General features: G+C 59.1%; 1 protein-coding gene across 2 annotated transcripts in view; it reads right to left on the bottom strand.

Moving 5' to 3' along the window:
- Scube1 (signal peptide, CUB domain and EGF like domain containing 1) overlaps positions 1-26,630 on the bottom strand; it is a 102,803-nt gene that overhangs the window by 54,171 nt on the left and 22,002 nt on the right. For both annotated transcript variants that reach the window (XM_042697956.1, XM_042697955.1), the window contains exon 4: positions 9,075-9,209. In XM_042697956.1, the coding sequence (XP_042553890.1) occupies positions 9,075-9,209 (135 nt within the window). The remainder of the gene's footprint in view (positions 1-9,074; positions 9,210-26,630) is intronic.

Raw genomic sequence — 26,630 nt, forward strand, 5'->3', positions numbered from 1 at the left:
GCACGTACCCACCTGCACCCTCCCCGCACCCTCTGGTGGGCACCTGCTTTGGACCAGGTCCTAGGTTCAATCCCCAGCACAACAAAGGGGCTGGGGAGAAATGGAAGCCAACCCCTCGGGCCTCTCGGACCCCCGGGTTTTCATGCTGTAAAGAGAACAAGGCTTGGCCTTGTCCAGCAACACCCTGGAATATTCTGCACCTACCTGGCGGGGTAGCAGTGCAGTCTGAAGTGTGAAGCTGGGGTGGGTGGGGCATTCTCATTGGCCAGCCCTCCCGGTCCCGCCCCTTCCTCTTCCCCAGACCCCGCCCATCACCTCCCCTCACTGCTTCAAAAGGTTGTACGAGGCGGCGACAATTGAACACGTCCATCTGCGTGTCCAGTGCGTCTATGGGTCTCTCTGCTTTCTCCTCAGACTTCCCCTCACCTTCCTCTCTCTGCCATTCTCCTGCCACGTCCCTGTCACTCTGTCACCTTTGCATCAACTTGCGGTCACCTCTCAGCCACCACGTCCCCTCTGCCTCAGTCATCCGGTCACCACGCCCTCCGGCCTCTTCGGTCACCTTGCCTCAGACGTCCTCCTCTTCCTCCTCGGACGCTGCCATCTTCTCTCATCCCCTCTCCGCCACCTCTCCTCAGTCATCTTCCTCCCACCGTCCCTTAGACATTCCCTGTCATTCTGTCTCCTCTGTCTCCTTCCCCTCAGCCAGCATTGCCACCCGTCATCCCTGCCACCTAGCTGCCCGATCGCCTTCTCTCCAACACCCTCCAGCCACCTTCCCCGGCCCAGCTCTGTGCCACCTTCCCCAGCCCAGCTCCCGGCCCAGCTCTGTGCCACCTTCCCCAGCCCAGCTCCCGGCCCAGCTCTGTGTCACCTTCCCCAGCCCAGCTCCCGGCCCAGCTCTGTGTCACCTTCCCCGGCCCAGCTCTGTGCCACCTTCCCTGGTCCAGCTCTGTGCCACCTTCCCTGGTCCAGCTCTGTGTCACCTTCCCCGGCCCAGCTCTGTGCCACCTTCCCTGGTCCAGCTCTGTGCCACCTTCCCTGGTCCAGCTCTGTGTCACCTTCCCCCGGCCCAGCTCTGTGTCACCTTCCCTGGTCCAGCTGTGTCACTTTCCCTGGTCCAGCTCTGTGTCACCTTCCCCCGGCCCAGCTCTGTGCCACCTTCCCTGGTCCAGCTCTGTGTCATCTTCCCAGGCCCAGCTCTGTGTCACCTTCCCCAGCCCAGCTCTGTGTCACCTTCCCCAGCCCAGCTCTGTGCCACCTTCCCTGGTCCAGCTCTGTGTCATCTTCCCAGGCCCAGCTCTGTGTCACCTTCCCAGGCCCAGCTCTGTGCCACCTTCCCCGGCCCAGCTCTGTGTCACCTTCCCCGGCCCAGCTCTGTGTCACCTTCCCAGGCCCAGCTCTGTGTCACCTTCCCTGGTCCAGCTCTGTGTCACCTTCCCTGGTCCAGCTCCGTGTCACCTTCCCTGGCCCAGATCTGTGTCACCTTCCCTGGTCCAGCACTGTGCCACCTTCCCTGGTCCAGCTCTGTGTCACCTTCCCTGGTCCAGCTCTGTGTCACCTTCCCAGGCCCAGCTCTGTGCCACCTTCCCCGGCCCAGCTCAGTGTCACCTTCCCCGGCCCAGCTCTGTGTCACCTTCCCCGGCCCAGCTCTGTGTCACCTTCCCTGGTCCAGCTCTGTGTCACCTTCCCAGGCCCAGCTCTGTGTCACCTTCCCTGGTCCAGCTCTGTGTCACCTTCCCTGGTCCAGCTCTGTGTCACCTTCCCAGGCCCAGCTCTGTGCCACCTTCCCCGGCCCAGCTCTGTGCCACCTTCCCTGGTCCAGCTCTGTGTCATCTTCCCTGGTCCAGCTCCGTGTCACCTTCCCTGGCCCAGATCTGTGTCACCTTCCCTGATCCAGCTCTGTGCCACCTTCCCTGGTCCAGCTCTGTGTCACCTCCCCGGCCCAGCTCTGTGCCACCTTCCCTGGTCCAGCTCTGTGTCACCTTCCCCGGTCCAGCTCTGTGTCACCTTCCCTGGCCCAGCTCTGTGTCACCTTCCCTGGCCCAACTCTGTGTCACCTTCCCTGGTCCAGCTCTGTGTCACCTTCCCTGGTCCAGCTCTGCGTCACCTTCCCTGGCCCAGCTCTGTGTCACCTTCCCTGGCCCAGCTCTGTGCCACCTTCCCTGGCCCAGCTCTGTGTCACCTTCCCTGGTCCAGCTCTGTGTCACCTTCCCTGGTCCAGCTCTGTGTCACCTTCCCTGGTCCAGCTCTGTGTCACCTTCCCTGGCCCAGCTCTGTGCCACCTTCCCTGGCCCAGCTCTGTGTCACCTTCCCAGGCCCAGCTCTGTGCCACCTTCCCTGGTCCAGCTCTGCGTCACCTTCCCTGGCCCAGCTCTGTGTCACTTTCCCTGGTCCAGCTCTGTGTCACCTTCCCAGGCCCAGCTCTGTGTCACCTTCCCTGGTCCAGCTCTGTGTCACCTTCCCTGGTCCAGCTCTGTGTCACCTTCCCCGGCCCAGCTCTGTGTCACCTTCCCTGGTCCAGCTCTGTGTCACCTTCCCTGGTCCAGCTCTGCGTCACCTTCCCTGGCCCAGCTCTGTGTCACCTTCCCTGGTCCAGCTCTGTGTCACCTTCCCAGGCCCAGCTCTGTGTCACCTTCCCCGGCCCAGCTCTGTGTCACCTTCCCTGGTCCAGCTCTGTGTCATCTTCCCTGGTCCAGCTCTGTGTCACCTTCCCCGGCCCAGCTCTGTGTCACCTTCCCTGGTCCAGCTCTGTGTCACCTTCCCTGGTCCAGCTCTGTGTCACCTTCCCTGGTCCAGCTCTGTGTCACCTTCCCTGGCCCAGCTCCGTGTCACCTTCCCTGGTCCAGCTCTGCGTCACCTTCCCTGGTCCAGCTCTGCGTCACCTTCCCTGGTCCAGCTCTGCGTCACCTTCCCTGGCCCAGCTCTGTGTCATCTTCCCAGGCCCAGCTCTGTGCCACCTTCCCCGGCCCAGCTCTGTGTCACCTTCCCAGGCCCAGCTCTGTGTCACCTTCCCTGGTCCAGCTCTGTGTCATCTTCCCTGGTCCAGCTCTGTGTCACCTTCCCTGGTCCAGCTCTGTGTCATCTTCCCAGGCCCAGCTCTGTGCCACCTTCCCCGGCCCAGCTCTGTGTCACCTTCCCAGGCCCAGCTCTGTGTCACCTTCCCTGATCCAGCTCTGTGTCACCTTCCCTGGTCCAGCTCTGTGCCACCTTCCCCAGCCCAGCTCTGTGTCACCTTCCAGCCGGCCTGTGACCTCTCCCTCTCCGTGGTCACTTGTCGCCTTCTCCTCAGCTGTCCTGGCACTCAGCCTCTTCCTAACGCCTTCCCCTGGCTGTCCTCCCATGGCTTTCCCCTCACACGTCCCCTCATGTTCCCTTCAGATCCCCCCGACCCCTGTCACCTCGGCCGCCCTCGTCACCTCCCCTTCAAGCCATTGCCGCCGCCGCCACGCTACCTCACCTTGTCACAGTTCCTCAGCCATCTCTGTGTCCTTCCCTTCCATCTCCTGTCACCCCCCAGCCATCCTGCTGTGCACTCCTGCCCTGCCTGTGTGCATTCTAGACCGCATGGCTGCCAGTGCCCACGCCCAGCCCCGCCTCATCTCCCTGTGCTGCCCAGGGCTAGTGGGGTCTCAGAATGGGCCCACTCCCACTCATGATTGATCAGTGCACTTGCTCTCTTTTCTTCCCTTCCCTTCCTTTCCGTTCTCTCCCCCTTCCTCTTCTCCCACCCATTACCCTTCTTTCTTTCCTCCCATCCCTCCTTCCCTCCTTCCCTTCCTTCCTTCCTTCCTTCCTTCCTTCCTTCCTTCCTTCCTTCCTTCCTTCCTTCCTTCCTTCCTTCCTTCCTTCCTTCTTTCCTTCCTTTTCTTCCTGATGGTGAGGGCCTGGGTGCTATCCCTGAGCACTTTTTGCTCAAGGCTAACACTCACCACTTTGAGCCACTGCGCCACTACCAGTTTGGGGGGGGGGTGTTAATTGGAGCTAAGAATCTCATGGGCTTTCCTGCATCTGAGCCAGCTTCCAACCATGATCCTCACATCTCAGCCTCCTGAGTATCTGGGAATATAGGCATGAGCTACTGGCACCTGGCTGCCCCTTCACTTTCAAAGTACAAATTCCTAAGCAGTTTTGTGAGCTTTGCTATTCTGCCTGCTTTGGGATTAATATTCTTGGGACCCTTCCCAACAGGCCACCGGAAAACTCTTCTGACCAATCAGAAATCTGAAATGTTGAAGAATTGCTGGCCACACTGAGACACCAGGCTGGCTGGCTGAAGGAGCTTTGACCCAGACCAACAGGGTGCGAAGGGGAGAAGGTTCTGGGGGAGGCCACAGACTCACTCGCTGGCCCAGGGTGGACCCACATCCAAAGCAACCACGTGAGCAAAGTATAGGTGTGGGACCAGGTGTGGACAGAGTGAATGACTGTTAGGATGACACAGGCATGAGACCACGTGAGATCAGAATGAACAGTCAGGATGAACAGGCATGAGACCACGTGTGGACAGAATGAGCGGCCGTTAGGGTACACACAGCTATCCTTGCACGCTGGGCCCTGCAGCAGTCTTGGAGTAACGCCCCCCATCAGATGGTGCTAGAGGCTGGGTACTCTCCAAGCACAGCCCTATTCCTGACACTTTTCCAGAAAAGTGACCAGAGACGGCGCAATCCTCCTAACCTGGCCTTCCAAGGCTCATCCTCCCAGCCTTACTTGGAATTATTCTTCAAGACTGGCTGCCTCAAGTCATGAGTTTGGCCACCTGCTCTTGAACCCTCCTCTTGGGAACCCCTGGCCCCCTTCATCAGGGCTGGGCTGGCTTCCTGGCCTCCTAGGCCAGTATAGATCTGTGCACCATAGCCTCAGTGCTTAGCACCCACTTCATGGGAGGCAAAGAATGGACACGAGTGACCTTAGTGCCCCTCACGGTGCAAGAGAGCTGAGAAGCAATCCTTTCAGGGTCTGTTTTCCAGGGATGGCCCAGTTTATACCCAATGCCCGGGCATGACCACAGAGTCTTCTTTCACTCTTCAAAGTCTAGCGGTTTGACAGCGCTCTTGCTAGAGTGATCATGACGGGCTCGGCAGAGCATTCAGTTATTATTCAGACACAAAGTCTTAATTGTGGTGACCGGTAAGTGGCTCTATGGGTTATGAAGTGCCACAGACCCATGGGTATCCTTGACTGATGTCACAGTCTGGAGACGTAAGACATCACCCCTGGGGGAAACTGGGTGGAGGGCACTCAGGGCCTCACTTGAAGGTTTCTGCAGCTTCTTACACATTCAGAAGGTTCGCCAGACGGTGAAATGCTCGGGGATCAGCCCTTGATGCCCTTGGCTGGGCCAACAGGAGGCTCTGGTGTGTGGTGCCAGCAGGCCCCTCGGCGGCATGGTCCCTCCGTTTAAGTGCAGGCCCCTGTGTGGCACGGCTACCTCCAATTGGGCAGAGCCCACAGAGTGTGAGCCTTGGCAGCTGCACAAGCTGCCCATCAGAGACAGGCCAGATTGCCTCCACAAACTGTGTGCCAAGGCAGCCAGACACGCAGTGCACATCTGTAGTCCCGGCTACTCAGAGGCTGAATTGGAGGGATCCCTGTGATCTTGGACCAGCTTGGGTACCATAGCAAGACCCCATCTCAAATGCACCTCATGAAACAAGAGAGTCCCGAGGCTGGGCTTGGCCACAGGTAGCTCTCAAAGCCCTTGTAAAGCCTGTGTTGCTTCCACAATTGTGGGAACAAGATGTTTTCTCTCTAGTACTTTCTGCCACGGCTGCAGCAGGCTTACACAACCATGTGGCACGGCTTCCAAGCGTGGCCCTGCATGGGCAGGGGCACTTCATGCCCACAGCCCCTTGTACCAGGACCTGTGCTGCCGACAGCAGGCCACCACCGACGAGGTGGCCCTGGTGGCCCTGCTGGTCACCTTTCAGATGCCCCGGGAACACGAATCTAAGTCCTTGCTTAGAGCTTTGTCTCTTTCTAGATGGAAAGTTTCACAGGGAACACGCCTGGACCCCACCACGGGCAGACCCAGGCCTTCAGAGACCTTCTCACATCTGACCCAGGTGGGTCAGACTCTTCACTGAGAGGAAGTTCACCTCAAGCCTGGAACTTCTTGGAGTACAAACTTTCCCTAAGTTAAAGACAGAAGGAGAGCCGGGCGCTGGTGGCTCACGCCTGTAATCCTAGCGACTCAGGAGGCTGAGATCTGAGGATCGTGGTTCAAAGCCAGCCTGGGCAGGAGAGACTGTGAGACTCCTATCTCCAATAAACCACCAGAAAACCGGAAGTGGCGCTGTAGCTCAAGTGGTAGAGCGCTGGCCTTGAGCTGAAGAGATGAGGGACAGCGCCCAGGCCCAGAGTTCAAGCCCCACAACCGACAAAAAAAAAAAAAAAAAGACAGAAGGAGCAGATATGGCAGAGGGAGCGAGCCCTGAAGGGGCTGCTGGCCTCTGGGTGGCCAGGCTTGTGGCCAGGCGGGCTGTGCAGCAGGGGCTGGTGCTGGGGCTTGGCCAGGACTGGCTCCAGGGGCTGAGTGCCAGAGGAGGGGCTCTCGGAACCTGCTGGGCCAGGGGCTGAGCACGAGGCAAGAGCGGGCTGTGACGGCCCTGAGGTCACGCGAGGAAGCGCTTTGCAGAGGGCCTGGCCAGAGCTCTACGGCTGCGGGTCCCCACCCACCCCATTACGGATGGGAGCAGCCTGGGCGCGTCTCCACATCAAACGTAATTTCCAAAGATCTGAAGAAGCTACCTACCTCTGAGGCTCCCTGCGGGGCAGGGACTGCACTTGGCTGACCTCCCGTGGCCCAGGCAGGGTGACCTGGTCCCTCTGACATGGCAGGAGTAACTGTGGAGGCTACAGGGAGAGCTGGGGCCAAGAGTCCAGCTCTCCCAACCCCCGCCTGGCCCCAGATGCACACATCTGGGGCCAGGGTTTGGGCTGGCACTTTGGAAGCCAGGACACGAGGGCCCAGCCTGCGGGGCCTTGTTTCTCAGCCAGGAGCCCAGACCGACCCTAGCTGACTCCTCCCATGTACTCTGGGTGTTTCCTTCCATTCAGAAGAGAGACCAACTTGCCAAAGGATTCTGGGTCCACCCACAGGAGCGTCCAGGAACCACATAATCAGAGGTCACTGGGTGCAAAAACATTCAGTTCTAGTACCATAGGCAGGCTCTCGAGTTCAGCCATAAACAGTCAACATCATGGTGGACAGTCAGAGTGAGCAATTGTCACAACCACGGGAGGAGGCGCAACGAGGAAGGCAACCTTCCAGGCCCCAGGCCCTGTCCTTCCTGGGCACTGCCAGCCGCTGGCCGTGCCCTGCACGCTCATCCCACTCTCTCTGGATTTTCCTTACAGCCTTCATAAATCCTGGCAGGACTGCTGCTTACCCCGAGAGAGAGGTCCAGCAAGGTCTGTTTGTTCTTAGGTTGGCTCTGCTGACAAGATTCACAAAGAGAGAGACCCACCCACTCATAAGTCCTCACAGGAGAAGGGAATTTCAGTGGTGAGCACAGAGCGAGTTGCGGCTCTAACATCTGCCTTTGGGTGAAATCTAGATTCTTGGTTTCACTGAAAAATCAGAATCTGCTCATCGGAGGTCTTTGGGAAGGGAGAACCACAGGCCTGGTGTCCTACCAAATACCAGCAGCGTACAATGCTTCCACGCCCAGCCCCTGGAAGTTCCCAGGTGTCTCTGGAGAGCCTCCCCTTTTCCCTCCCGGACCCTGCCCCTCCTTCCTGGCCTTTGCACGCATTCCTCCCCTGCACTGCCTCCATACTTCCACACTTTCAGACGGCTCTTTCTCATAACTCAGTAAGGGCGCGCACACGGCTTCCCTGTAGAAGCCTTTCGCCACAGCGCTGTTCCTCGCGTGCCTGAGCACCTGTGGAGAGGACGCCCCGCAATGGGCCCCAGCCTGGCACTGCTCCCCTAACCTGTGGGGCTCCAGATTCGGGGGAGCGGTCTGTGCTGGTTGCTCAGGCCGGTGCCCTGGTGGGAGCTTGTCACCCTCGCCACACTGCCCTCCCCCCCCCCCCCCCCCCCCCCCGGCTCTCGTGGCCAATGACAAGGTCTGCAACCTCCTCACCCTGCCAGCACCGAGAGGCCAAACCACCACACACACACACACACACACACACACACACACACACACACACACACACACACACGCCGACAAGTGGCCCTCATCCTCTTCTGACCTCTCTCCTGCACAGCCTCCTTTCAGCCAAGGCTGCCGCTCTGCAGAGCCTGCTGCAGGGAAACCGTGCTCATGCCTGGGCTGGGGAAGCGGCTTGCAGTGCAGCCTGTGATCCCCAGGCCTGCAAACCCTTCTCCCCGTGAGAAGCGAGGGTCCCCCGGCAGGAGCAGCCTCCGCTCCACGCTCTGCAGGATACGCCCAGGGCTCCCGGTCCTCCTTCAGGCCATCTGCCTCCACCCTGGGCAGCTCTATTCAAGGGCACCATAACTGGGAGGCTTGTAAGGAGCAAAGTGAGTTCCTGCCTGCCTGGGCCGCTTGTGTGAGGTGGCGGGCGTCTGGGTGCTCTGCCCCGAGCGAGTGCGTGCCCAGGAGCACGCGCTCAGCCCTCGTGTCCCACAGAGCAAGGGGCTGGCCCTGCTTCCATCAGCCCAGGCCTCAGGATCTGGGTGTCATGCCCCAACACCAATGCCCTCACCCACCGGGCTGCCAGGCGCCATAGGGCCTGGGTCTGCCCCAGTTCACCCAGCTGCAGTTCTGCAGCTAGGCAGGAGCCTTCCTCACCCTCTTCTCCTCTCCGCGGAGGCAATCCTACCTGGCCTCCAGAGGGCAGCAGGCTCCCAACCAAAGCACTCTGGGCTGGCAAGAGCCCACCTTTCCTGGCCACAGCCAGGCCCCAAGTCACCTCGCCTCTTCTCCACATAGTCACGGGAGAAACAACACAGCCCCAGGCAGCTGGCAGAAGGAAGGAACTAGAAGGATTTCCATGCCGACCAATGCCAGAAGCACAAAGCAGCCTCTCAGGTCACCCTGAATCCCCGGCCCCAACACCCACACGCGTGGAGACGGAGCGCGAGCCCGGGCAGCACTCACCGTTGGAGCGATGAATGCAGGTGTGCTGATTGTCACTGAGGAAAAAGCCGCTGTGGCACTGGCACTCATAGCTGCCCATGGCGTTCACACAGATCTGCTGGCAGCCGCCATTGTTGTCCTGACACTCGTCCACATCTGCGGGAAGAGGAGAAAAGAGCAGGCAAGTCGCACTTGGAGCCCACACTCTCTCCAGGCTGCGCCAGAGGCCTCAGCGGGGGCACAACGTGGCAGCACTCATGGTCTGGCAGTGCCCAGAGCCTTGGCTAGAGGGGTACTGTGCAGTGGTACTGTTAGTCCCTATGGTCTATGCTAGAGTGGTGCTGTGCAATAGTACTCCATGGCAGTGCCCATGGTCTATGCTACGGTGGTACCTCACGGTGGTACTCTGCGGCAGTACCCCCGCCTATGCCACAGTGGTGCCTCACGGTGGTACTCTGCGGCAGTACCCACGCCTATGTTATGGAGGTACCTCACAGTGGTACTCTGCGGCAGTACCCACGCCTATGTCACAGTGGTGCCTCACGGTGGTACTCTGCGGCAGTACCCACACTTATGTCACAGTGGTGCCTCACGGTGGTACTCTGCGGCAGTACCCACGCCTATGCCACAGTGGTGCCTCACGGTGGTACTCTGCGGCAGTACCCACGCCTATGCCACAGTGGTGCCTCACGGTGGTACTCTGCGGCAGTACCCCCGCCTATGTTATGGAGGTACCTCACAGTGGTACTCTGCGGCAGTACCCACGCCTATGTCACAGTGGTACCTCACGGTGGTACTCTGCGGCAGTACCCACGCCTATGTCACAGTGGTGCCTCACGGTGGTACTCTGCAGCAGTACCCACACCTATGTCACAGTGGTGCCTCATAGTGGTACTCTGCGGCAGTACCCACGCCTATGTCACAGTGGTACCTCACGGTGGTACTCTGCGGCAGTACCCACGCCTATGTCACAGTGGTGCCTCACGGTGGTACTCTGCAGCAGTACCCACACCTATGTCACAGTGGTGCCTCACGGTGGTACTCTGCGGCAGTACCCACGCCTATGCCACAGTGGTGCCTCACGGTGGTACTCTGCGGCAGTACCCACGCCTATGCCACAGTGGTGCCTCACGGTGGTACTCTGCGGCAGTACCCCCGCCTATGTTATGGAGGTACCTCACAGTGGTACTCTGCGGCAGTACCCACGCCTATGTCACAGTGGTACCTCACGGTGGTACTCTGCGGCAGTACCCACGCCTATGTCACAGTGGTGCCTCACGGTGGTACTCTGCAGCAGTACCCACACCTATGTCACAGTGGTGCCTCATAGTGGTACTCTGCGGCAGTACCCACGCCTATGTCACAGTGGTGCCTCACAGTGGTACTCTGCGGCAGTACCCATGCCTATACCACAGTGGTACCTCACGGTGGTACTCTGTGGCAGTACCCCCGCCTATGCCACAGTGGTGCCTCACGGTGGTACTCTGCGGCAGTACCCCCACCTATGTTATGGAGGTACCTCACAGTGGTACTCTGCGGCAGTACCCACACCTATGTTATGGAGGTACCTCACAGTGGTACTCTGCGGCAGTACCCATACCTATACCACAGTGGTGCCTCACGGTGGGACTCTGTGGCAGTACCCACACTTATGTCACAGTGGTGCCTCACGGTGGTACTCTGCGGCAGTACCCACGCCTATGTTACAGTGGTGCCTCACGGTGGTACTCTGCGGCAGTACCCACGCCTATGTCACAGTGGTATCTCACAGTGGTACTCTGCGGCAGTACCCACGCCTATGTCACAGTGGTGCCTCACGGTGGTACTCTGTGGCAGTACCCACACCTATACCACAGTGGTAACTCACAGTGGGACTCTGCAGCAGTACCTGCACTTATGTAACAGTGGTGCCTCACGGTGGTACTCTGCGGCAGTACCCACACTTATGTCACAGTGGTACCTCACAGTGGTACTCTGTGGCAGTACCCCCGCCTATGTCACAGTGGTACCTCACGGTGGTACTCTGTGGCAGTACCCACGCCTATACCACAGTGGTACATCATGGTGGTATTTTGTGGCAGTACCCACGCCTGTTACAGTGGTATCTCACAGTGGTACTCTGCGGCAGTACCCACGCCTATGTCACAGTGGTGCCTCACGGTGGTACTCTGTGGCAGTACCCACACCTATACCACAGTGGTAACTCACAGTGGGACTCTGCAGCAGTACCTGCACTTATGTAACAGTGGTGCCTCACGGTGGTACTCTGCGGCAGTACCCACACTTATGTCACAGTGGTACCTCACGGTGGTACTCTGTGGCAGTACCCCCGCCTATGTCACAGTGGTACCTCACGGTGGTACTCTGCGGCAGTACCCACGCCTATGTTATGGTGGTACCTCACAGTGGTACTCTGTGGCGGTACCCATGGTTTATTGTCTGGTGATACTGCACAGTGGTACTCCGGCAATGCCTCCAGCCCATGCTATGTTGTACTGTACAGTGGTATTGTGCAGTGTACTCAAGGCAGTATTTCATGGAGGTGCTGCGAAGTGCCACTTCTGGGTGCTGTGCTAGGAAGGTGCTTTGCAGTGGCAATCCACGGCCATACTCTACAGCCACACCTCAGAGGTACTCTGTGGTACTCAGTGGCCCTTCTACAGAGCAGTCCAGAGACATGGCCAGTGACAGTGGTTGCTCGCAAGGTGCCCAGCAGCGGTCTAAGCATGCTACTTATCTTAACTCCTTTAGTCCTTGCCTCAACTCACCAGAGCCAGGAACTGGCCCGTCTTTAGATGAGGATCTGAGGGACAGGGACACAAGGCCACTCGCCCAACGTCCCACATGCATTAAGCATCAGATGCAGAAATCAAACCTAGAAGACTGACTCCCACACTTGAGCCCCTTCCCCCAGAAGCACAGTGCAGCCCGCCCTCCCTCCCTTACCTCCCCTTCTCCCCAAGCAGCCTTGCCAACCACAATCCGCCATTCCCTCCTTTCTCAAGTTTACAGCGAGCCATGTGAGACCCAGGGGGAGGCTGGACGCCCGAGCAGGCTGTGCCACCCCAAGGCCCTAGGCCCCGCAGATTGATTTCAAAAGCCCAGAGGGTGGGAGGGTTTGAAAAGGCCCTGACCTCTGGCTTCCAGGACAGCCGGGGATCACTGCCAGGAGGTCTTTCCCACTCCCTGGGAGGGACGGGCCTCGGGGCGGACACTCACTTCTGACCAGAGGCTGCTGGCACAAAGGCGAGTGGCTGGCTGAAAAGAGTCTTTATGGAGTTCTGGTCCTGAACGGAACAGCATGTTTCAATTACTGAAGTCATAACCCCCTACTCCGTCGGTTTGTTTAATGAAAGAAGGGCTTCTTAAACCTTAATGTTCCATGGCTGTATTGTCATTTTAATAGGCAAATATATAAAACCACAAAGGCAATGCGAGCTACTGGCTGCCTCGAGCCAGTGCCCGCCTCTCCATGTTCGCACACGCACACGCGCGCGGGCACACACACACTTTGCTGCTGAGAAATTCCATCCGGTTCTTTTGAACACAGACATCTTTTATTCTTGGGACTAAAAGGATGAGAAGAGGTGGAGGTGAGCACAGCGACCCATGCTTACTGGCCAGCAGTGCTGTCAGCTGGGCCCTATTTAGGCTCAGGGCCAGCAGACTGCTTTACCACCCAGGAGATTGCGGCTGCCTTTGAGGCCCACAGCGCGGCGCGGCCTTATTCTCTGGCAGGCTCAAATGTCAGCCGTGTGGCAGTTGGAGCAGGGAGGTAGGGCTCTGAACTCCAAAAGCCACCAGTGGTGACAGTTCCAATGGAAAGGTGACTCTTGCTGACAGGAGCTCAGGGAGAGGGCAGCCTTCCTCCCCAGCCTTGCTTGTGGCTCCCTGCGGTCACCTCTGTGGAGCGACCCCAAGGTTCAGCAAGTGGCCGCACCCCCCCTCCCCCACATACTCCTCCAGCTTGGGCTGCTAGGTTTCCTGTGTCCCCATCCTCAGCACCACAAAGCCAGCATCCCCGGGAGCTCACCGCAGGCCACAGCTTATATGGCACACGGGTCTACTGACTGGTGCCATCCAAGACCCCGACTCGGAAGAAGGGGAGTGGGGAGGGGAGGTAGCCTGAGCAAAGTCACAGTAAGGCAGGACTGAGTCCCTAGGCCTGGCTCCAGTGCTTCGGCCTGCAGCCTCCTTCTAAGCTGACCGTGCCACAAGGAAGTTCAAACTAACGTCATGAACAGCCCTGTCTGTCTGTGAACTTGAATCTGGGAGTCAACTTGTGCTCCTGTCTATCAAGTCCCAGGCGTGGCTGTTCCTGAGAGCCTGGAGAGTGACTTAGTTTCTCTACTAGGATTAGTCTCATCTCTGGCCCAGCAAGATCTGAGAGGCACCTGTGCCCAGGTCCTGGCACACACCTGACCACACGGCAGGTCCGAGGCCCTGCGGTCAGTTATGATCTCTCTTCCATGGCCGACACTCTGCTCTGGGCCTGGGCCTCTCCAGCCGGAGTGAAGGCTCAATTGTAGGACAGACAGGACAGACAGACCCCGCCATGCTGGCATCACAGGGCAGAAATGCTTTCACCCAATGCCACCCATGTGTGACCAAGCAGGGGCCTGGCCCAGCTCTTACCTCGCGGAGGGAGGGCGAGGAAGGGAAGGGCAGCTGCCAGACGCTGAGGCCTGGCCGGGTGGCTGGGCCTGTGGGACAGAGCTGTTTACACTAGAGGGGAACAATGGCTCTCCAACACTGATGAATAATTTGAAACAAATGCAAGGCCGTGTAAACATTTCTTTCCCTCACTCCCCAGTGATAAAGCCCCAGATTAAGCCGGCGGGAGGGGGGGGTGTCCCTCGTCACCCTTTCTCCACGGGGTCCAAACACAAGCCTCGCTCGTGCCCTTCATGGGAAGCCGGGGCCCACGTATACCTTCTGCTCCCAAACAGGCTGCAGAGCAGGCAGCTGGACGGCGGGCTTGGAGGGGTGACTGCCCCCACAGCAGGGGGAGACGGGCTTGCCTAGCAGGGCACGGTGGTCCCTGGTAAGAGGGCGGAGCCCCCACCACGTACACCCCGTCCTGAGCAGTACCTCCACAGCACCCAGGGCCAGGCCCCTCAAGTTCTGCCCTGCCCGGGGGCTCATGAGCGGCGCTAGGCCCACATCCAGGAAGAGCCTGGGAGGTCAGGGACTGCAGGCGGTCCACCGGGAAGTGGTTCTGGAGCACTGGGAGATAAGCAGGCTCCTTACTGCCCACTCGTGGACCCACAGCACGCTCCGACACCCCGAGGTGAGCGCAGAGCGGCGGGGCACACGACTCACATCTCCGTTCACGCCCATCAGGCCGTGGCTTGGGTTCACACGCACTTACTAACTGCACATGGCACGCCTTGGGATAGGGCTCCTTGGTTCAGAGCCCCACATCTTTCTGAAGATGTCAGACGCAGAAAAGGCTCACACACCCACCCTGGCTGCGCGTTTGCTCTCCCAAACCCAGGGCTTTGCCCTCTTTTGTGTCTCCTCCCAGGGCTAGCAGCACCCAGTCCCAGCACCCAGACCCCCAGTCCCTAGGCCAGGACGTGTTTGTTCCCCCTTTCTTCCTCTGTCTGGACCACAGGGCCTGACTGTCATGTCTGCTCTACGTGTGGTTAGGCCTGCCTCTCCTCACGGCTGACCCCAGTCGAGGAGTGGCTGCGTAGGGTGTCCCAGCATGGGTAGATGCCCCCAGAGAGGCCCCGGCCAGGGCCCTACCAACTGCTCACCTCCTCTGCCACTCACCAGCGGCCCCACTTCTGCTATTCTGAGCACAGCCCAGTGCTCACCCCTGTCCACTTCTGGAGCAGACCACAAACACCCAAAGCCCACTCAAGTGAACACAGCCGGTTCAGTCCCTGCCCAGGCCACTGGCTAAAGCTTCACACCAGCACACAGGCATGGGAGGCTTTCTGGAGGAGATGGGGGCAGGGGGGCTGCTAGGAGATTGGCAACCCAAGGGTAGAAGAGGAGAGGGAAGGAGGAGGAGGAGGAACAGCAGCAGCTCAGAAGGCAGGGAGGCAGGGCAGGGTGGGGCAGAGGCTCAGCACCACGGGCTCTTCTAGCAGGAGAAGGGCTCTGAAAACCTCTGGGGAACGTGGCTGTTGGGGGAGTGGGCCTGGGGAGGTGGTGAGCGGAGCGAGGTTCCAGCGCAGCTCTGTGGCCTGTGATCCCACAGGACTCCTGAAAACATGGGCCCTGCCTGGCCACCCACCAGTCTAGCTAGCAGGGCAGCAGTCACCGGGGAGGGCACCACCGAGCCAAGGCCAGGGAGGGCCCAGGGGTCGCTTCCACGCTAGACAGTCCAGACTCCCCCAGGAGCTGGGGGGGGGGGAGGGCGCATGGGGGACCCAGCCGCTGGTCCATCTTTCTGTGTGGCCATGGCCAAAACGCGATGGAGCTCCAGGGCCGACTCTAGAGGATGGCCTCACAGCCGGCCCAGAGCTGCAGGGAACGGTGCAGCGCAGACCCCAAGGCCCACAGGGTGCCAGGCGGGGAGGCCCCCTCCTCTCATGCACAGATGTACCGTTAGCTTGCGGGGTTAGAGACCCCTCAGCGGGAGACAGACAGGGGTGTGAGGTCTGGGAGGGACAAAGTGGCCTGCTCTTCCTGGAGTCTGCACCAGCCAATGGTTGCTGGCGTGGGAGGGATGGGGGCAGGCAGAAGCCAGTGCCATGGAAGGCCTAAACACCGAGGGCAAAGGAGAGCCCTATTCCCGGCCCCCCAGGAGCATCTTGTCCCCGAACTCCTGTCCTCTGTCTCTCTCCCACCCAGTCACCCAGGCCATTGCCTTTTCCTTACCACCTCATTCTTTTATCTCCCCAGTTCTTCCAACATAGCCCCGGCTTGGACCTGAGTATTGTCCCTTCTTCTAGCCTCTCCAGAGCCCCTCTGCAAAGGGCAGAGGTCATGGAGGACTCTAGTTCCAACAGGACATAGCACTTGAGTACTATCAGTACCCTGGAGGCCTGTGTGCAGCTGCCCCCGGCACACAGGCCTGGTACTGGGTCAGGGCAGGCAGCCCTCAGCAGCAGCTCCGGCCCATCTCTGCCTCGTGGGCTCCCTTCCCTCCTCATGGGCAGGAGCCACTGCACGCCCGCCCAGCCCCCGGGGATGGTGCTGGGCCTGGCCCTACGGACTGCGGTAGACGCGGCTCTCCTTGCAGGGGTGTCTCTGGAGGCCCCCACCGGTGGACTGGAGGCCGACGAACCCAGGGAAGGCCGGGCCCCTGCAGGCACGGCTGTGGTTTGTTCCTGAGGTCTGCTGTTTGGCCCAAGGTGCTAATGTTTGTTTTTATTAATAGCTGGCAGTTTGTTCTCCTTTGGGCTGAGAATCCAGGTTTGCAGTTATTTATAACATAAAAAAAAAAAAGCTTCTGGATCCAGCTTTGGTTGCTTTGTTTCCCATGAACATTCCATGATTTGAAACAGAGATGTGGTGTTCTGCTCGGACCCCACCCGTACTTCCGTGGCTGAAGGGAACTCACTGGGTGTCAGGCCTCACGCTGCTCCGCGTCTCAGCTCCCAGCAGGGGTGGGAGCAGAGGTGGAGGCTCAGCCTGACCTCCGCCACTGAGAGCTGACACCTGGTCCCAACACTGGGGCCCGGCCTCCCGTGCTCCCCTCTGAAGGGCGGCTGAGGCAGAAAAGCCTCTTGGCTATCGAGTGGCTCTGGCAAAATTGCATTTGATGAGTTAAGTGTAAATAAATAAGAACCAGATGGATTTGATTTAGGGTAAAATACACACGGGTCTTAGAGCCTGGGGCCTGAGCTCGGCCAGATCCAGAACTCTCCAGAGCTGTCAAGAGCCCTGGCATGGCAGGCAGGAACTCTGCACGGGTCTCTGAGGACTGGTCTGCTTCCTGCTCCGGACATCAGTTGAGCCCTGCGCTGGGGATCTTGATTCTCTGGTAGATCTCGGTCTAAGCCCAGTGATGGGAGGAAAGGTACAGGTGGGGTCAGTTTTCCCATGTGGACTCCTGAGCTGGCCCAGGAGGGGGCTGGGCCCTGCCCTAGCAGGCAGGACTTTCCACCCCTCAGGAGCCTTCTGACCCCAGCTCTGCTCTCCAGTTCCCCACTGCTACATCTCCAAGGATGGGCAGTGGGAGGGGGGAGTTGCTGATAAGCTCAGCCTGTTAGCCACACCTCCGGCAGACAGTCTAGGGGGGTGTCACCCCGTAACCACCACCTGTGGGACCTGGCAGGCTTCTACAAGCCACACCAAATGGGGTACAGGATGCATGACCTTGGGTAGGCAACTGCACAGCCTGCGGCCTGGGTTTGCTTCTCTGTAACAACACAGAGGTGTTTTTTTCTTTGGAGAGGGGGGTCAAAGAGATTAGCACAGTGCCCAGCACATGCCAGCCCCCAACAGCTCTGAGCCAGGCCAGACGCTGCTGGGAGCGCCCGGGATGCTCGGGCGTGGAACAGTGACACAAACTACGTTACAAGGGGCACACAGCTCGGCAGATCTGCTTACTCTGAACGCTTCACAGAGCTAGAAGTACAGCATCTTTGGCCTGTGTGGCCAGCCACTTGGCTTCCCCAGGGCGTGATACCTGCACCAGTCCTCTGTGTTGTGCTAGGCACAGCATTCCACAGTGCACACGCCACGTTTTATTAGCCATTCACCAGCCAACACACACTCTGGTTGTTTCTATGTAGGTGCTATTTAGGATAGTGCTGCGACTATGTACAGGAGTGGCATTGTTACGTAATACTGTAACTGTACATCTACCTCTTAAAGGGGCGACCCCACTCTTCTCCACAGGCCACACCCCCTGAGCCCTCCCGCCAGCCAAGCCTGAGTTCCCAGCTCCCCGCCTCCATACCCATCTTTACCTACACTGCTGATTCCTGCGCTGTCTCGCTGGCCAACCATGAAGTCGTGAAGAAATCTCTCATCACGGCTTTCACGTGCATGGCCCCAGCTGCTAATAACACGCAGCATCTTCTCACATGGTTAATGACCCTTCTGGCAGTTTCCTTACAGAACCATGTGTTCACATCCTTTGCCCATTCTCCATCTGCCTAGATGAAGAATTCCAGCTACTAGACCCACCCTTCTCGGGCCACACTGCAAACACTGACAGAAACAAGCGGTGTGTAGGGGTGGGGCGAAGGCAGTAGGCCAGGTTCCTGTTGAGCTCCATTTTCTTCCACATGCCACTCCGGGAGACGCTGCGCTCCCGCGGCCTCACCGGCCGCTTAGGTGCCAGTGTGCCCAAACCTCCAGCCCCCTTCTCCACCAACCTCAACCCGGACAATGCCAGAGCCGTGCGTACACCTGCATATTCAACAGACAGGCCCATCTACCAGGCCCAGGCTGACCCCTCACTTGACCCCCCCCCCCCCACCACGGAAGGGCAGAACAAAACCCAGCTTCAGTCGCTCAGCCTGGGCACCAGGAAGTTGTCTCAGGACAGCTCCACCCCTGCAGCAGTGCCCCTTGCCAGCTCTACCTGTTCCTTAAGCCCCAAGTTCAAGGCCACCTCTCCTGGATGGCTGGCCAACCCCCATTTGCCCAGGCCTCCATCCCTGCTCCCACCTCTCCACCAGCCTCTCTGCATCTCCCTTAGCACTGCCATTCCAGGTCACGCTTCTCCACGTGGAGCCTCAGAACGGGACCATAAACAAGCACGCGTGTTTCTGGCCGTCCAGGCCACTGGGAACAGCTCTGGCTGTGTGCTGGCCAGCCTCACTTGCACTTGCCCACTCCAGTCCAGCTGTGCCCCTCTGCTCCCGAGACAATGGCCCCATCTCCTTTTCGGGGCCTTACGCTTGTTCCCCAGCCTGCAATGTTGTCCCCTCGCACCCGCCCTCCGCTGAACGGTCACTTCCCCGGGGATGCTTCCCTGGCCACCAATCCACCTGCCCTGCCTTCTTCAGAGCGCATTCCAGCCCCCGGTGTTCTCTGTGATTGCTTCTCAGAGTCTTTGAGAGCAGGGGCTGTGTGTGTCTTGAGCATCCTGGACCCCAGGGAGACAGTGCCTGGGGCACCTGATTGTGTCTGTGGGCCCAGAGCCTGCATGGGGTGGCACACCTGGCCTGACGAGCCAGGTCCCAGGCTGCACATGGATCTGGACAGGGATCGGCTGCAGGGGCGGGGGGGGGGGGGCACAGCCCCAGGCGCCAGCCAGGGAAGCAGCTCTTCCTCCACAGCTGAGCAAGTGTGCTGCCTGAAGCAGCCCTGGGGCCCAGAGGGAAGACCTGAGGTTATCACACCTGGCAGAGAAAAGCTATGCCCACCTGACCCAGCCTGTAGCTTTGGCTAGGAGGGAGCCTGGACATAGCGTGCCCATGGCTGACCCGTGGGGGCCAGCCGGTGGAGAGGAGAAGATAGAAGGCAGGATGATAAGAGAGTCGCTGCTATCCTGCAGCTCTGTGGCCGTGGTGCTGGGTGCTCAGTGGACGAGCAGGTTCACACTCATGTGGTGAGCAGTAGCCCGTGGTGGGTGTGGGGGGGGGGAGCCCTTGTTGACAGGACAGCGTTTCAGGAGTGGCTGGAGTAGGGAAGGGTCTCGGATCGGTGGGGGCCTTGTGTGGGCTGTCCCTTCCACCTGGCAGCCCTCACGCTGCCAGCCGCCTGCCCACGTCCCCACTTGAACGTGGCTGCCGGGCAGGATGGAGACGGCCGGGCTCCACCCCACGGCCGACGGTACAGCTGCGACTGTGATCCTGGCCGGACATCTGTGGGAGGCACTGGAGTATTTAAAACTTTCTTTTGATGAGGATCGGAATGGAGGGCTGGAGGGGGCAGCGGGGAAGAGGCAAAGCAAACAAACAGGCCGTGGAAGCAGAGCTGCTGCAGGGAGAGGGAGCAGCGGAGGCCCAGCTGGCTGTGATTACCTCCAGGGCAGCCTCTTAAGAAAGGCTCCGGAACCGCGCAGGGCCCAGGCGCTGCAGTGACCCCCGTGTTGACACGGGCTGACACAGGTCCTCTAGCTGGCTGGTCCGGCCTGACCTCAGTCAAGTGGGCCGGCGGAGTTCCCTCTGCTCTGTCTGGCCTCAATTCTGCTCAGGGAGACGGGGTACATTTTCTCCCACCTTCCCCGGCTGTGGAGGGCAGGGTGGGGCCCCTCCCTTACTGGGCTGACCTGCACTGGTAGAGCCCTCCTTCCCTCCTGCCCCCTCCCTTGCACTGCCCTCTGGGGTGGGCGCTGTCACCCTATGAGTGAGGCCCACATCCAGGCCTGTGTCAGTCCCTCATCAGACCCCTCACTGCCCACCCGCCGCCCGTGCATCCCGGGTGCAGGACAGCTGCACTCTGTGTGGAGAGTCCAGGGACACGTTGGGTGGTAGTGACCCTTTCCATGGGGGATGCAGATAGCCAGAAGGGAGATTCTGAGGGGTGACTGAATGCCCACTTCTCCGCTCACTGCGGAGCTGCGCTGACCCTCACACCCAGTGTCCGTCCACGCAGGCCTAGAGGCCCTTTTCTCACCTGCCCTTCTCCAGAGACATGCCATGCTGTGTATTCATCTCCTCCCCAAGCATGGGTGGCACCCAGGGCAGAGACAGGCCTCCGTCCAGGCCCTGGCCAAGCAGCATCTGGCCCACCTGACTCCTGATGGGCTGTGGAGCCCAGGGTGCTCCCCCCTCCACACACACATGGGCGTGCCGGGGCCTGTGCTACCGCCGTGGTACAGTTAGTTCCCCCTGGGCATCTCAGCTGTGCCAGGCACAGAATCGTGGCAGTGGTGGCTCCCACCAGGTCCCCACTTCCCAACATCCTGGACTTTGATTACAATCTGTTGTCTCCACCACACAATTGTGTGGCAATGCTGAACCGAGTTCTGATGGACTATGGGGGAAGCATCCAAACACCACGGCCATCATAATAACCACAGTTATGTCTATGCGCAGACGATACTGCCAGGACACGCGGATGCAGAAACTGTCATCTGCAGGGTGGCCTCGCACACGGCTGCCCAGGCCTGCCAGGGAGAGGGCTTCCAGCAGAGCTCGGATGGGGAGGAGAGGCCGGGAGCAAGCAGAAGGAAAGGTCAATCTGGTGTGGCAGGGGACCTATCACAGGCGGGCCCTGGGGTGAGGAAGCTAGACTCCCCAACTGACCACAGCCCCGGAGACCCCACTCAAGAGCCCTCCCCCCCCAGCCTGAGACCTTGGTAGCCAGCAGATGAGCTCTCGGTGTGGGGGGGGGGGTATGAGGGTAAACCGGCCTGTGGAGCAGGGTATTCACAGTCAAGGCAGTACCTGGAAGGTTATGAAAGACCTTGGACCCACAGCCATCTAACCGCTGGCTTTCCACACCCAAGGGGTCACCCAGGAGCAGCTCGGCCCTGCCAGCTGTCTATTTCTGCCGCCCGGGGTTGGCACGAGGTGGGTGATGAGGACGGGTGCTGGACCAGGCCAACGATGGGCTTGGCTCACAGCCACTAGAAACAGCAGGGACCCGTCCAGCTGGGCCGGGCAGGCGAGCCCTGCGATTGTCCCGGCTGAGCTCCTATGCCACTGGGACCCGCAGCAGTGCTGGGCAGAGAGACACAGCTGGAGCTGCTGGGGCGCCTCATGTGCTGCCAATGCCCGTTTTTAGGTGCGCGGCGTGGTCTCTGGTATGGTCATATGTTTTGGTGGTGAGGTATTTTTAAAGAGGACTCACAGGACACTTACTTCTTGTTTCTTCCTCAGAGTCTAACCCAGCCCTTGGCACAGGCACGGCCAGGGAGAAGGGCGAGATGCTGTTTATGGGTTTGTGTTCTCTGCCCCGGGACAGAGCGGGACTTCTTCCCGAAGCCACCCAGTCAAGAGCTTTCCAAAGGTGGGGCTGGCTCTGGCCAGGCGATGGGAGATTTCACCCCAGGGGGCAGGAGGCAGCTGAGACCATTAACGAACCTTCCCCTCAGACGCAAGCGTCCAGCCAAGGGGGGAGGCAGGCAGAGGGGGCAGACTCCTGGTGCCTCCCACGGACCGCTGGGCCTCCAAACAGACCGCCCATGGCATTCCAGGACCTCCTTCCGGTCCCTTGGCAAGGTGAAGGAGAGTAGAGGGCTGGCACAAATGCCCAGCTAGGAAGGGAGCCGAGAGTCAAGGCCCAGACGCCTGATTCCTCAAGGCCATGTTCTCCTTGTCTAGAGCAGAGACTGGAAGAGCCAGAGCTGGGGTTCACAGCCAGCTCAGGGGGCTGCTAGGAGATAGAGCCACTCAGTGTGGCACGCACCAGCCCTGCCCTGCTGTGGCGTGTGCACTCACCACGGTTGATCGTGGTCCTCCTGATGGTCAGAATCTAGTCTTCTGCCCCTTACCTAGCCACCTGGCATCTCTCCGCCATACCTGCACCTCTGTAGGTTGCAGGATCAAGAGCTAAGTAAGCTCGGAGCTCAGCCCAATAGGCATTCCCAAGGAAATAGGCAGGTCCTCTTGCAGCCCCAGCCAGAGGGAAGCCCAGAAAGGGATCAGGGCTGACCCTCAGCCACGGCCTAGGGGTCATCCAAATAGGCTGGGGGGGAGGTGACTCCAGGGTGGGCACAGGGGAGTGGAGAGCAAGAGGCGATGGCTAGGGCACCCAAGCTGTTTCTAATGCTGGTGACTAGAGCCCAGAAAGATGAGGGGAGAGGTGGCCAGGGTCGCTGCTTCGGTGGGTGAGGACACAGAAGTGAGCTCCGTCACTGTTCCTGAGGCCAGATCAAATGGACCCCAGGCTTCCAAGGCCCAGGATGCCGTGGGAGCAGCAGCCACCCTGGGGGCACTGAGCTGTGTGCCTCTGTCTGGGCTTGAAGGAAAAGCGTTCTGCTGCCATCCGGGCAGAACCTCACAACATCTGCGAACCTCTAGCAGAATCTCACTCCCTTGATGGTGCATGACGTGGAGAGGGAGGTCTGAAGCAGCAGAAAGTTCCCCAGCAAGTTAGTGGCCCCAAGAACCCACCGTCAGCTGGCCCTGGGCTGGAAGTGTGGAAAACCACCAGCTTCCCACAAGTAGCAAGAATCTGGGGTGCGAACCGGCCCCCTCTCCACACTCTGCGGAGGGCCTTGCCGCGCTGTCAGCTATGTAGGGGCAAGAAGGAAGCTTATTTTCAAAGACACAGTATTGCCCAACGAGTTTCCTTTTCTCAGGCCAACAAATACCATCCCATCAGCAGTTGAAGAAGGCCTGACGGCAGATCCTGCAGCTAGCGTGTCTAGGTCACCTGACTATGGACCGCGGTGGGGAGAAGGGTGGGCGGGAGGTGAGTACGAGCGAGGGAGGAGGCGGAACTCTCCTCAGTTTACCTTAGAAACACTGGTGTTTACAGAGTGGGGCTATGACTGTCCAAAGCTGTTTAGTTTTACATTAAAATGGTCAGCATTTTTCTCTGAACGAAGAAATGCACTGGAGCTGTGGAAGTATGAAGACAAATAAACAGAGGCAACTGGAGCCCTCGGGACGGGTTCAAGGGAGCACCACGTGATCTCCAGCTGTCCTCCCGCGGGGACGGGCCAGCTCTTTCATCACACCCGCCCCGGCCTCCGCGGTGCCCACCAGGAGCATCTGGCGTCCCGGACAACGTCCTGTCCAGGAACAGCAGGAACCCCCAGCTGCCTTCCTCACCCTCCTCCTCCTCCTTCCCACCTGGAAGCCTCAAGCGTCACCTGCACACCATCCCCCACTGGGTCCTGACAGGCGGGCTGTCCCCACTGCAGACACAGATATGGGACGCCATGTGTCCCAGGTCACAGATGGGGCTGGGAACTCTGCAGTCATGTGACGCCACGCCAGTCTGCCCCGAGGTCGGTGGGCGGCGGTTCACCTGGGCCCACGAGGAGCAAGCGCTTCTGGCATGGGCCTCGAGTTCACCCAGGGCTCGGCTCCTCCTCTGAGTCTCACCCACTTTCTTTAAGACATGCTCAGACTTGTGTGCAAGGAAGAACTGGTAATTAGATAATCCTAGCTGTGGAGCCGGCACTGTGTGTGTGCTTTATGGAAGCTCATCTCATCCCTGGAAAACCAGGGCTGCCGTCGCCCCACCTGGCCGCATAAGCCCAGAGAAACAATGCCACGCACCGCTGTTCACGTCCAGTTGTGGACACCCAAAGCAAGGCACAGGGCGGGAGCTCATGAGATCTCTCATGAAACCAATGGCTGTCCAGGTCTCTGGCTTTCAAAGCCAGCTGGAAGCTGTCCGCTGAACTTATCTGTCATCCCCATTTGGACAGCCATTCCCCATCTCAACGGAGCTCAGCCAAGATCACTCGAGTCCTGCATCTCCACAAACTTCCACACATGTGGGCCTCCTGCCACGTGCCCCCCTCCCCCGCCCCCGCCAATCACCACTCCTGCAGAGCCGCGCAGACTCTTCAGGCAGAGCCCTGGCCATCAGCCTGGTCCTCATGCTGAAGGCCATGGAGGACTCCTGCTGCTGTCTCCATCACCTCCACCGATGCCACCCCACACCGAGCCGTCTACACCCTGGCCCAGACCACAGTCCTGCTCCCTGCTTGAGCCCTTCTGGCAGCAGGAATTCTTGATCAAAATGTCAATCAAAACAACATGGATTCCTGGTTAAAATGTCCCATGGCTTCTAGAAGTTTGAAGGCGCTCCACAGCCTGCTTCTGTGGCCCACCCCGTCCCTCTCCATCACCCCCACCCGAGATCTGTCCCCTGCCCCCCCTCCCCCGCTTGCTCCCCTCATGGCCACACGCATATCTCTTTCTTCCTGGACAGGGGATTTCCACTACATCTTCAAATGGCACTCAGCCTCTTCGCTGAGGCCGATTCCTTTGCCTTTTCCCCAAAGGGCCAGCTGACGGGGAAGGTCACAGGCACCTCTGTGTGTGTGTGTGTGTGTGTGTGTGTGTATGCACATTACTGGGGGTTGAACTCAGAATGCTACGCAAGCATTTAACCTACACCTTCAGCCCTTTTGTTTTGAGACAACTTTCTAGCTTGGCCTGGACTGGCTTCAGATGTGCCATTCTCCTGCTCGTCTGGTGCCAGGCCCCGCCGCCCTGTGTGCCTGGGGAATGTGCCCACTGAAGCTAGACTGTAAAACTTTCACACACTTGAGCTTGCTCTGTCGGCCCCCGTCCCCATGCGGTGAGGAGGCTCCCACGGGCCCGTGTAGAAAGACCAAACAGAAAAGCCATCCACAAGTATTCTGGCCACCAGCCAACAGCAACCACTAGCTATGAGCCAGGAAGCTTCCAGATGGCTTTGGCTCCCAGGCCTCAGGTCGTCTCCAGTTTCATGCCGTCTAGCTGAGGGCAGACACCTTGGAACACACCGCAGCCATCCCTGTCAGGGCACTTGCGCTGCTCAGGGGACTGAACTCCCTTGGCTGAATTCCGTGCCGCGTGTTCATCGTCTGCCTGCCCTCACCACGCAAGTTCACGCACACGGATGCGCGCATGGACGCGCTGAGCTTCCCTACTCTGCAAAGCTCAAGCACACAATCTCTGGGTAAACAAATGGTGGATTACTAAGTAGAGGGTGCTAAGAGAGCGCTTCCTACCTCCCCTTAGGGTGGTGACAATTCCTGAGGGCTCCTCTCTAATTCATCTTTTTCTCTTCCCCAGCCTTCGGGCTGGGAGTTCTTCTCAGGTGACAAATCCTTTAATTTGCTCAGTCTACAAATACTGACTTAAACACCCAGGACCTACTGATACTGCCTGAGACTCTAGAGGGCCACAGAGAATGAACCACACAGTGTGGCCCCAGAAGACCCCCAAGCAATGGGAGGCTTGCGCTGTGTCTTGAACAATTAGCAGGACTCACGTCCACACTGGCCGGGAGGTGGCAGGCAGCCTTGAGGTGAACTGGGACAGTGTAGCGGCCCCTCATCTTGGAGCAGGCCTCCGTCAGCCTGACCTGGCCGACGCTGGGATTTCTGAATGCACAGGGACAGGGTGTGGGCCTAACAGTCTCAGACAGGAGCTCCTCCCCGAATCCACAGCCACCCCCCGCCCCCTAGAGCTGGTGCTGTCCTAGGCACAGGATGAGGAGGGATGAGGGGAAGAGGGGAGCAGACTCAAACACTTGAACAGCAAAATCACAGGCCTGGGGTCCCATCCTAGTTCTACTTCTTGCTGGCTACTGGGATTTGGTTCTACTTAGTGGCCGTGACCAATCATTTTTCTTCCCTCAGCCTCAGTTTCCTTACTTACCAAAAAAAAAAAAAAAAAAAAAAAAGATGGGGGGATCTGACAACACACAGACTCCCCCTTCATGGACTTTCCAAGCACAAGGCCCAGGCAAACGGTAAGTATTCAAGACACGCTCATGAGAAGAGGGTGTCTGGTTAATCCATCATTTCTTCTGCTGAACCTGGCTAAGGAGGGAGGCAAGCCCGGGATTCAAACTGTGAGCAACTTGAGAAACACATTTTTCAGTAAGTCAAGGTAAAGACGGAGGCGGGCGAAGACATCTGGCTGAGTGAACTAATGGCTCTGGGGTAAGAGGAGCCGTACCCTGTGGAGATGGGGAAAATTACCCGCTGCTGGTTTTAATTTAAGACAGAAAAAAAAAATCTTATTCTATTAGCTCAGATAGTGCTCTGTGGTCCGATTGCGTGGAGTTTGGAATAATATTTTTCAAACAGAACTACTG

The sequence above is a fragment of the Dipodomys spectabilis genome, unplaced genomic scaffold, assembly GCF_019054845.1.
Source record: "Dipodomys spectabilis isolate Male_0828 unplaced genomic scaffold, ASM1905484v1 ptg000230l, whole genome shotgun sequence".
Classification (NCBI taxonomy): Eukaryota; Metazoa; Chordata; class Mammalia; order Rodentia; family Heteromyidae; genus Dipodomys; species Dipodomys spectabilis.